General features: G+C 41.4%; 1 protein-coding gene across 10 annotated transcripts; it reads left to right on the top strand.

Annotated features, from left to right (window-relative positions):
- The first annotated feature begins 381 nt into the window (after window positions 1-381).
- Window positions 382-10,480, top strand: Hnrnph1 (heterogeneous nuclear ribonucleoprotein H1). 10 transcript variants are annotated; one of them, XM_052758046.1, is made up of 14 exons: window positions 722-1,135; window positions 1,639-1,767; window positions 3,213-3,368; window positions 3,568-3,711; window positions 5,196-5,334; window positions 6,298-6,476; window positions 6,577-6,648; window positions 6,726-6,838; window positions 6,954-7,089; window positions 7,614-7,673; window positions 7,766-7,855; window positions 8,574-8,666; window positions 9,088-9,137; window positions 9,731-9,844. In XM_052758046.1, the coding sequence occupies exons 2-13, from the start codon at window positions 1,671-1,673 to the stop codon at window positions 9,135-9,137; spliced, it is 1,329 nt and encodes a 442-aa protein (XP_052614006.1). In that variant the 5' UTR covers window positions 722-1,135; window positions 1,639-1,670; the 3' UTR covers window positions 9,731-9,844. The 10 variants fall into 10 exon arrangements, with proteins under 10 accessions (XP_052614000.1, XP_052614005.1, XP_052614008.1 ...); XM_052758044.1 differs by having other exon boundaries at window positions 941-1,135; window positions 6,705-6,838; XM_052758040.1 differs by lacking the exons at window positions 722-1,135; window positions 9,088-9,137 and adding an exon at window positions 382-497 and having other exon boundaries at window positions 6,705-6,838; window positions 9,731-10,480.
- The last annotated feature ends 670 nt before the right edge of the window (window positions 10,481-11,150 follow it).

Below are 11,150 nucleotides of genomic sequence, written 5' to 3'. Positions count from 1 at the left end.
CACTTGGGAGGAAAACGTATTTCGCCTGCAACCTCTTGTGATGGCACTCAGGTTGACCAATTGTGATACCCACTGTGGCACCGTCCCTACACTGTCTCATTATCAATTTCTACTAGGGCTGGCTGGGGTGCGTCAGATAGTCAAATCCGGGGACTCGGGGCATCATCGGCTTTCTGCCGTGCTGCCTGAATTCAGTAACATTACCCATTTATTGCTGTGTGCGCACACGGGGTGACCCGGGGGCATCCTCGACCTCGGTGTCTTCACCTGGGAAAGAGGCTCGGTGGTCCGGCGCAGCGCTCCGGGGCGGAGTCCTGCGCTCACCTGGCCGACTCGGCCTCCACTCGCGAGGCGCAGCACACAGGGCACTTCGCGTGCGAGGGAAGGGCGAGGGGTTCGCAGAGTGCGAGTCCGTTGGGCAAAGTGGGGTGCAAGACTCTGGCTCGGGCACTTGCAGCCCGTGCGGGACGGGGGCTGAGTCCTCCCCAAAGCGGCAGGTAAGGGGACCCGCCCCAGGCCCCCCGCGGTGACCGCGGCTCTGGGCGCAGGGGCGGGGCGGCATGGGGAAGATGCTTGGCACCACCCGGCCCTTTATCTGCCACCGGTTTAGGCGAGAAAGGGTGGGGCTCCTTCCCCCCCCCCCCCCCGCTGTCTTTCAAAACTGACAGGAGCGGGTGAAAAGCTGCGGATTAAGGGTAGAACAACCACCTCTGCAAACCAGAACTCTGGGTTCCTAGCCAGTCCCTACAAGGGGGGGGGTAATGATCGCCGCCATTCCCCTCCCCCACTCTGACGGGTATGTCTAGAGAACGGTTTGGAGGAAGACGCATGCGCATGAAGTAAAACGATAAACCGCTCAGACGCCCAGCGCAATAGTTGCAAAAGGGCGCAGGCGCAGAAAAAACCTCGGCCAGTTTCTGAAGAGGGCTGGGCCCAAACGCATGCGTGCAATAATCTGACGGCGGGAGAGAGCCCGCTGTCTGGTATTACGCATGCGTTTAATCTTTGTGTGACGCAAGTGGGCGGGGCAGGCCACCGGGTGCGCATGCGCAGAGCTTGTTCGGAGGGCTTTATTTAGGCTGCGCAGGCGCCCGCTAATCATTTCTCCTCAGCCACGCCGAGGCTTTGTGTGGAGGTGAGTGGTGGTCCGTCTTCGTTTGCTGCCAGAGCCCTTCTCCGGCGCCTATTTTTGTGACGATTGCTGGTCCCTGAACCTAGGTTATAACCTGAGGGGCCGTGGCAAGCGCAGGCTGCCACCGGGAGCCGCGAGTGTCCCGCCGGCGTGGCAGCGCCGCCTAGGCCTGCAGGCCGCGCCGCTTCTATTGTGTGAGGTGTCTGAGGAGGCGGAGCGGAAGCGGCGGCCGCCATTTCCTTGCCTCCACCACGGCTCTAGGCCGGGGTCTCCTTAGCTTGGGGCCCTCGACACCGGGCACACGGGGTGGCTTCGGGCATCGGGTCGCTCGCAGAGGCCGGGTTGCATGCTTGAGTCTCCGGGGCTCGGGGCTCTGCACGGGCGGGGCTCCCACCGCGGCGCCCCGGTCCCGCCGGGCGCCTGGAAGTGGGAGGGCCATGTAAATGACTCTTTCTCGGAGGTGTCCCTAACACACCCCCCCCACCCCCATCCCCGCCACCCTGCAGTCTGTTTCGACGCCAGGACCCACGAAGAGACGATGATGCTGGGCGCGGAAGGCGGAGAGGGCTTCGTGGTGAAGGTCCGGGGCTTGCCCTGGTCCTGCTCCGCGGACGAGGTGCAGCGCTTTTTTTCTGGTGAGTTGAGGCGGGAGTTGTCAGCGGGGCCCGCGCCTGGGCTGGGGCGGGGCGGCCCTGCCTCTCGGGCGCCCCCTAGCGGGTCGCGGCCACTAGCCGTTCCCCCGGCTGCTCGCGCCCTGCTGCCCGCTGTTACGCAATGGTAATTGCGAAATCCGACCCCCCCCCCCCTTGCTCCCCTTGGGGATGCTGGCGCCCCGGTGGAAATTTTCGTCTTCGTCTTTTCTGCCTCTAAGCACCAATCCATGCATTCTGAAGTTGTCTTTTCCTTAAATTTAAATAGGGAAAGATGCTATTTCTCCTCCCGCAAACAAGCAGTTGGACAAGTGATAGTATTAATTCTGTCTCGAAGCCATACTGCATTTCGTATATATTCATTTGAAAAGGGGCGTTCTGACTCAGAAAGTTAATTTTTCGTAATTAGATTTGGTAATCAAATCGTGTTCTAGATCTAGTTACTTCATAATCTGGCTCCCTTCACAATTGAGGACTTCAAAACCAAGGAAGTTTTAGCACTGTAGAGTTTTTTGTTTTTTTTAACACATATAGGCTTCCTGAATAATTTCTCCCAGAATCTTGTTCCCACTGTTGTAAGAGAAGACTAGTTGAAAGTTTTATTTGGAAAAGGTTTTGTGAAAAGGTACTTATAGTGTTGACCTTACTATCTGAATTTAGCTGTGGTAACAGAAAACTGCCTGTAAAACATGTGTATTGGAAGCAATTGCAGGGGGCAGTTGCCGAATGAGTTTGACTTGAACTGTGTAACTTGGAGCCATTAGTTGTTAACATTGATCCCCTTTCAGGTGAGTATTGGGCTGGAGTTTGGATTTGAATGAGAAATTGTCCTGTGGCTGTTGGTGCCAAGCCAGAAAACACTGAAGTCGCCAGATCCAATGAGATTCTTCTTATATTTTTTTTGTCTTTTTTTTCGAGACAGGGTTTCTCTGTGTACCTTCGCGCCTTTCCTGGAACTCACTTGGTAGCCCAGGCTGGCCTCAAACTCAAGAGATCTGCCTGGCTCTGCCTCCCAAGTGCTGGGATTAAAGGCGTGCGCCACCACCGCCCAGCCCAATGAGATTATTCTAAAAGATTGCAAAAAAGATGTTTAGTGCACCGGGCGGTGGTGGCATACGCCTTTAATCCCAGCATTTGGGAGGTAGAGGCAGGCGCATCTCTGAGTTCAAGGCCAGCCTGGTCTACACAGCAGGTTCCAGGAAACAAACAAAAAAATGTGGAGTGGAAACTTGAAGACAAGGCTATAACTTCCTTAGAGTTATCTTGATGAATTAGGAATGTATCTGCAGTAATTTGATGGTGCGAATGCTTGGTCAATTTAGTCTTAACACATGGTGGGTTTTGTAGTGACATGAATATGCATTTCATCTGTATCATTCGTACATGCTTTTAAGGTTTAAATTCTGTATTAACGATTGTTTTCTTTTCAGACTGCAAAATTCAAAATGGGGCCCAAGGTATTCGTTTCATCTACACCAGAGAAGGCAGACCAAGTGGAGAGGCTTTTGTTGAACTTGAATCAGAAGATGAAGTCAAATTGGCCTTGAAAAAAGACAGAGAAACTATGGGACACAGATATGTTGAAGGTTTGATTTACATTGCCCTAGTAACAGTAAATGTTTAAACACATAGAGATCTTACCCCTTCTGAATTTTAGGTATTTGACCGCATGGAAAAATGGTCATCTAAGGGAGTTTATGGCAGCTCTTCCTAGTTATTTAAAAACCCAGGAAATCTGAACTTTGATCTCTAACTTAATTGACTAATTCTAAGCACCTCTTTCAGTATTCAAGTCAAACAACGTTGAAATGGATTGGGTGTTGAAGCATACTGGTCCAAATAGTCCTGACACAGCCAATGATGGCTTTGTACGGCTTAGAGGACTCCCTTTTGGATGTAGCAAGGAAGAAATTGTTCAGTTTTTCTCAGGTATGTAGTCCTGTTTGTTGCTGAGCAGTGAGGTATGGCAGCTTCTGGCGACATGATTTAGTATTAGACTTAAAAGTTGAGTAGTCTAGTTACTTAAGTAGGCTGTTAAATATGTGTTGTTGTTGTTGTTGTTGAATTCACATTTTCTTCCTGGAGACCTTCAAGTAACTTGAGCCCATCTTAAAGGTGGAAATTAGAAGTACTTCCAAAGTGTTAACTTTGCCTATATTTAGTATTGTAGTTCAGAGTAGACCTTTGAGGATTCTACTCAACCATCTTAACTACTTCCTCATATTGCTGTTTAGCAAAGTACTTCAAGTTAAAGGTAAGCTCTTTTAACATTAGATTAGTGTGAGTTTAGATTGTTATACTTTATTGTATTTGTTGTAAGTTAACTTATTTTGAGTCAAGGGACCAGAAATACATCAATTAGTCTAATTCTCTGTATGTAAATTTTTATGAAACGAATTTGACTTAGCTAGCCTGTTAGAAGTCAGATGTCGCAAGTGTAGGTTGAATGCTTATAGTCTCAGTAAGAAACAGTATAGATAGTATTGTAAAGTTCTGGGCCTAAAGTATTTAAATGTTTTTATGTTGACAAGCTGATAGGATTGCATGTTTAGGAGAATGTTAAATCTTTATTAATCTTTATTAATACTCTTGATGTCATAAATGGAATTAAATCCTTTCATGGTTTTTATTTAGCATATGTATTAGAACTTTGACTTAGATATGTATCAATATTTTATTAGTTTGAAATCAAGTCTGTTTTGTTTTTTATCTAAATTGGTGAGAATTGAATGCTATCTGTCAACGTTAAATATGAACATAATTTCATATCTTCTAGGAAAGTGCTTTAAGGCCTTTTTGTAAGCTTGGGAATGTATCCACGGGAAGGATTTTTCATAGACGGAATTTCCAGAAGTGAATCATACTACTATTAGAGCATATAAGAGTGCATGATTGCTGTGTAGATAGTTATTGTTGAAAGTTTAGTTTGTATGTTTGTCAATTATGATTCTTAAATAATGTTTTCAATTTTTTTACATTAATGTTTAAATGTGTAATTTTAAGCTTGAAGTTCCAATAACTTAAAGAATTGAAGTATATAATGAGGTTAAAAGGTGTCTTGTTTTACTTAAACTGTTACTTTAATGCTTAAAATTTTTTAAAATTTTGTATAATTTTATTAAGTTGCATAGATTAAATGTTTTTAATTGTTTAATTCTTAATTCACCCTCTGGAGTATCAAGTTTTTTTTTAAATGTATATATTGTGCCTTGGGTGTGTTAAGAATTGAGTTATACTTTGTTAATAGTGGAACTTCTTATTATTGCAATGCATATTTTAAGAGTACTTGTTGAAAGCATACCATTCACCTAAAGTTAAAATTCTGGTTTATTTAAAGCTATAAGAAGAATCATTTCTGGGCTTGTGATGTTAATATTGCCCCCCTACTGGGGTTATTTGTCCTTGGGTTGAAGGGTTGGAAATCGTGCCAAATGGGATAACATTGCCGGTGGACTTCCAGGGGAGGAGTACGGGGGAGGCCTTCGTGCAGTTTGCTTCACAGGAAATAGCTGAAAAGGCTCTAAAGAAACACAAGGAAAGAATAGGGCACAGGTGGGGATGGATGGTTGGTTGGATATGTCACTTTTCTTATGGTAAACAATTAAATCCATATTCTCTCTGCTTAGGAGGAGGAAATAACCCATTCCCATTCCCAGTCAATTGATAACCTGCTATAAATTATAAATTCTTTATAGTTCATGTATTTCATTCAAACTAAATTTTAGGTTTTAAAATTATCCCTAGTTTATTTGGGCCATCTTTACAATTTTGTAGGACTCTTTAGATTATTAACCCCAGTCAATAGAGTCGAGAGACTATGGCTTTAAAAAAAATTAATGCAAACCTGTCTTTAGCTGTAATAACACCCACATAGGAAATTAATATTACCATAAGAAAATGTGATACTTTCTGATCTTGTTTTTAAAGTTGAAATGCAACAAACTTTCTTGCTGTATAAATATTCTGCATATGTATTAATAAGCATAGCTTTCAAGAAATTGTCACAAAAGGTTTTATTCTCTTTGCTTGTGACTATTTTTCATTGAAGCATGCGCTTTTTACCTATGCTGATTCCTACTAAAAGCATAGGCTGGGTATTGGCGAAAAGAAGTGTGTAGTGTGGGCTAGACTGTTGGTGGAGGCTGGCTTTTTAGCCCACTTGCTATACATGCTGCCAAAGGATTTAAGAGTTGAAATATTGAAAGTTGAGTGGAATTCTTCCCTCCTAAACCATTTATTTGTAATACTCCTCTGCCTCTAAGGTTGGGCTCTGCCTCAGAGGAGTTTGTTGTTTTTTTTTTTTTTTTTTTTTTTTTTTCTATAAAGTATAAATAGTCTTTTGAGTGAATTTCTGGTCATTGCCTATGCAAATGTAAGAAATCTGGCTTTAAATATTAGTCAGTTTCATGGCTATGACTAAATTGTTTTTCTTGTATAACTACTAAGTAACTGTATGACATGAACTAATGTTTTCTCTCCCCTCCCCATCCCCCTTCCTTTTGGACAATGCTTTAGGTATATTGAAATATTTAAGAGCAGTCGAGCTGAAGTTAGAACTCATTATGATCCACCACGAAAACTTATGGCCATGCAGCGGCCAGGTCCCTATGACAGACCTGGGGCTGGCAGAGGGTATAACAGCATTGGCAGAGGAGCTGGTTTTGAGAGGATGAGGCGTGGTGCTTATGGTGGAGGTGTGTATGTGCCATTATATGCAAGGTTGAACCAGTTTCTTTTGTCTAGGTGGGTTTTTTTTTTTTTTTTTTGTAACTAATTGTATTTCTTATCTTTCAGGCTATGGAGGCTATGATGATTACAATGGCTATAATGATGGCTATGGATTTGGTTCGGATAGATTTGGAAGAGGTAAGGTAAGAATTGAATTTCTCAGTTCAAGGGTACTTACACACTTGTCCATCTAGACCTCAATTATTGTTTTTCAGGAATGTCTGACCACAGATATGGGGATGGTGGCTCTACTTTCCAGAGTACAACAGGACACTGTGTACACATGCGGGGATTACCATACAGAGCTACTGAGAATGACATTTATAATGTAAGTGTTCAGATAAATTCACCTCAGGTAATTCAGTACAGCAGTACAAATGTGGGATGATCATAATAAAATTTAGATTTAAAAATTAATTTTTTTGAAATCACTTGTATTTTAGTTTTTTTCACCACTCAATCCTGTGAGAGTACATATTGAGATTGGACCTGATGGCAGAGTAACTGGTGAAGCAGATGTCGAGTTTGCGACCCATGAAGATGCTGTTGCAGCTATGTCAAAAGATAAAGCAAATATGCGTAAGTGTAATTAAAGCACTTGTAACCTCAGGCAGTTCAGTGACTAGCATTTAGAGTAGAAGATAGAATTAATAGTAAGAATTTATAGGAGAGATTTGATTGGGGTAGCTTAGATGTATTGAAAAAAGCTTAGGTATTTAAAACTATTTGGGGATTTGTGATTGGACATAATAAGTTTGTCCTTAATTGGTAGTTTAGATGAGTGTTTTGAAAGGTAGAGTTCTTGGGCTGGAGAGATGGCTCAGTGATTAAGAGCACTGGCTGCTCTTCAGAGGTCCTGAGTTCAATTCCCAGCAACCACATAGTGGCTCACAACCATCTGTAATGAGATCTGGCACACAGGCAGAACACTGTATACATAATAAATAAATAAATAAATAAATAAATCTTTGAAAAGAAAGCTAGAGAGTTCTTAACATGGGAATTTTTCTTTTGTCAAAACATTTGTGATTCACAAATTACTTTTAAATTGCTTGTTTTCTTTTACCAACAAACATTTTCAAACTTTTTTTTTCTCATTTCAGAACACAGATATGTAGAACTCTTCTTGAATTCTACAGCAGGAGCAAGCGGTGGTGCTTACGGTAGCCAAATGCTAGGAGGCATGGGTTTGTGTAAATATCACTTTAGTGTCTTTTTTTTAAGCTAACCTTGTATGCCTTTTCTCTCATTTCAGAACACAGATATGTAGAACTCTTCTTGAATTCTACAGCAGGAGCAAGCGGTGGTGCTTATGGTAGCCAAATGATGGGAGGCATGGGCTTGTGTAAATATCGTTAGTTTTTTTAAAAACCAAAACATTTATATCTGTATAAGTAGATAGCTTATTATATAAGTAATTAGCATAAGAGTTTGTTAGCATAATAATTTTAAGTTATCTTAAGTTAGTAAACAGAATTAGGCAAAGAAATTTGAGCAAATTTTGTAATTACTGTATTAATTACTAAAATCTTGTAAATAACAAAGCTGCTTAGGGTAGATTACTTAAAGTAAATATAAGTACTTTTCTTTGGGGGAGGGAATTATTGAATTGAATGTGTTTTACAGTGTTACAGTGAATGTTACAATGTCTAAATTGTAAGTCTAAAATACTTAGCAAAAATACAGGAATAAAAATTTTATTTTGGGAACATAATTAGTTGGGCATGATTAACTAGGTGTTACCTGATACTTGTATAGTGACATATCTAAATACATATCAAGCTAAGGGGGGAAACCCCCTAAAGTTTCATAAGGTCATCAAAAAATGGTTCCATTTAGTGAATCATGTGTATTTAGTCCTCAATGCTTATAAACAATTGACTAGCTCAGATGATGAATGAATATAACGGTTAATCTGGTCATAGTCTTGTCATAGATAGTAGGCAGGAGACAGTAATATAAGATGAAGACTGGAAAATTGTAGACATAGAATTACAAGCCCGGTACCACCAGGTACCACATTGGATAAAGAGCAAAGCTCTAATGTTCTCTTAACTTAACAGCAAACCAGTCCAGTTACGGTGGCCCAGCCAGCCAGCAGCTGAGTGGTGGTTATGGAGGTGGCTACGGCGGCCAGAGCAGCATGAGTGGATATGGTAAGTTTGGTTTTTTTTATATACCTAGAGTAAGTTTTAGGTTGGTTTTAGTTGGGGATATTACAGGCTTCTTTTTTTAAAGAGAGTGGGTAATTAAATGGATATTTTTTATTATAATTCTTAATAGTGTAATTTGTAGAAACAGTTACTGGGAGGAGGGGAATGTATGTGTTCTAGTCATTGCAATTTTGGAACACTGTCAAGCCAGAAATCAACTATGTTCATTTATTAAAATATTAGTTTGCTTTTCTGCTGTAGCATTAAATTTTTGATGGAGGGTAATATTTTTAAATATTGGTGGTTGGGTTCAGGACAGTATTTTATTAGTCGGTTAACCTAGGGATGGTTTTATTTTTTTTCAATTGGTCTAAAGAATGGTGATTTTGGTATTATAGTCTTACCCTACAAAATCCTTTTGCAGACCAAGTTTTACAGGAAAACTCCAGTGATTTTCAATCAAACATTGCATAGGTAAATATTTTCTCAAAAAATATAATTTAAATTCCCAATAGCAAATATTGATAATATTGTGATAACACTTTATATAGTAGTCAGTGACTCTGACTTGATTCCATGGAGGCTGCCATTTTGGGCACAGTGAGTTGCCTTTAGTCCAACTTTTGTCCTCTCACTTCTTGCCCACCATGAATAGGCAAAGCAAAAGACTTCCCCTGTGCTCCCTATTCATGCACACCATTCGATGGACACATGGTACATGTTTATGGTAAATTTTTTTAAATGCTTTTTTTTTAGCTTTAAAAACTGGAAGTAATTTTGCAATTTTTGAAAAACACTAGTTTTCCTTTAAACTTAAAATTTCCACGTTGATCCTGAAGAATCCACTTAAAATGGTAGCACAAGAGTCTGGCAAGTTGGTACTGCAGAGAAAAGGGTTTAACTGAGATTTGTTTGGAGTCGGGATTCCCTTTTCCTAAACATGCTTCTCGCCAATTGGACAGCAGCCATTTGCACTCGTATACCTTTTAAACTTTTTCTTGGAATGTTATTTTATTTAATTGATTATTTGACACCATTCCTAACTTGTCAAATGGATTTCTTTGCAGGTAGCCAAGGAGCAGTGAACAGCAGCTACTACAGTAGCGGAAGCCGTGCATCTATGGGCGTGAATGGAATGGGAGGGATGTCTAGCATGTCCAGTATGAGTGGTGGATGGGGAATGTAATTGATTTTGATCACTGACTCTTGGTCATTTTTTTTTTTTTTAAACTTCAGTTTAACAGTTTTGCAATCTAGCCTTGTGATTGATGCCTCCTCTTAAGTGAACATTGACATCACTCAAAGGACTACAGTTCAATGTTGAACATAGTCACCTAGGATGATACAGTGAAGTTGAGTGAACTGTAACTGTTAAACAATTCCCAGCTTTTCTCTAGTTACTGTAGGATGTACGTAAGCAGTAAGTGTATTTAGGTTAAAGCAGTTGAATTATGTTGAATGTTGCTCTTATACATACATTACATTGAACACTGTTGGTGCATGTTGAAAAGACATGCTTTTTTGTAAAACTCAATATAGGAGCTGCGTCTACAATTAAAGTGAAACATTTGGCATGTTTGTTCTAATTTCATTTGATAAACCTGTAAGGCACGTGAGTTTAAAGCTTTTTTTCCCCCCTTTTTTTTAAGTTAATGGAGTAATTTTGAGACGCAATATCATTTACTTTAGGATTTTTGGTCTTGGTGTTTGTATGAAATTCTGAGGCCTTGATTTAAGTCTTTCATTGTATTGTGATTTCCTTTTAGGTGTATTGCGCTAAGTGAACCTTGTCAAATAAATCTTCCTTTTAAAAGCTACACTTTTTCTTGTCTGTGCTTTGGTGTCATGTAGACTTGGTTGGTGTTTTATTCCTGCCTGGGGTATAGGTCCATGTCTCTATGACAAAAAGGCTGGGTGGCTGAGGCTGCTGTTTAGATGTCTTCAGACTTCTTCCAGTGCAAGTAAACTGAAAGTAAACCTGGCTGTTCGTTCGGTCTTAGTTTGAGCCTGGCTGCACTGGATCTTGTCTGAACAGCCTATAACTTACTCCACTGAGTACAAGGCTCACAAGGACCAGTACTCACTGTATGTCTTAATAGGCTTTCAGCCAGGTGGTGGTGGCGGTGGCACATGCCTTTAATCCCAGCATTTCGGAGGCAGAGCCAGGTGGATCTGCAGAGCGAGATCCAGGACAGGCACCAAAGCTACACAGAGAAACCCTGTCTTGAAAAACAAAAAAAAGGGGGGGGGGCCTTTCAGGCATGGCTGGAACAAGTGCCAGAGCAAAGGGGTAACTCCTTATTCAAAAGGCACTGTGATGTCCTCTAGGGTATCCATAAATGTTTTCTTACAGGTTGGAGTTTTTCTTGAGATGGTTTCCAATCCCCAGGCTGGTCTCCAGCCTCCTGAGTGCTGGTTCTGTGTATGCTGCATCCCTCCCCACTCAGGACCTTACACCTGGCTGAAGGTCTACCACAAAGCTATACC

Source organism: Peromyscus californicus, unplaced genomic scaffold, assembly GCF_007827085.1.
Source record: "Peromyscus californicus insignis strain IS unplaced genomic scaffold, ASM782708v3 Scaffold_3__1_contigs__length_106647218, whole genome shotgun sequence".
NCBI lineage: Eukaryota > Metazoa > Chordata > Mammalia > Rodentia > Cricetidae > Peromyscus > Peromyscus californicus.
Note: the sequence above shows the minus strand (reverse complement) of the source record. Positions and strands in the feature narration are given on the sequence as shown.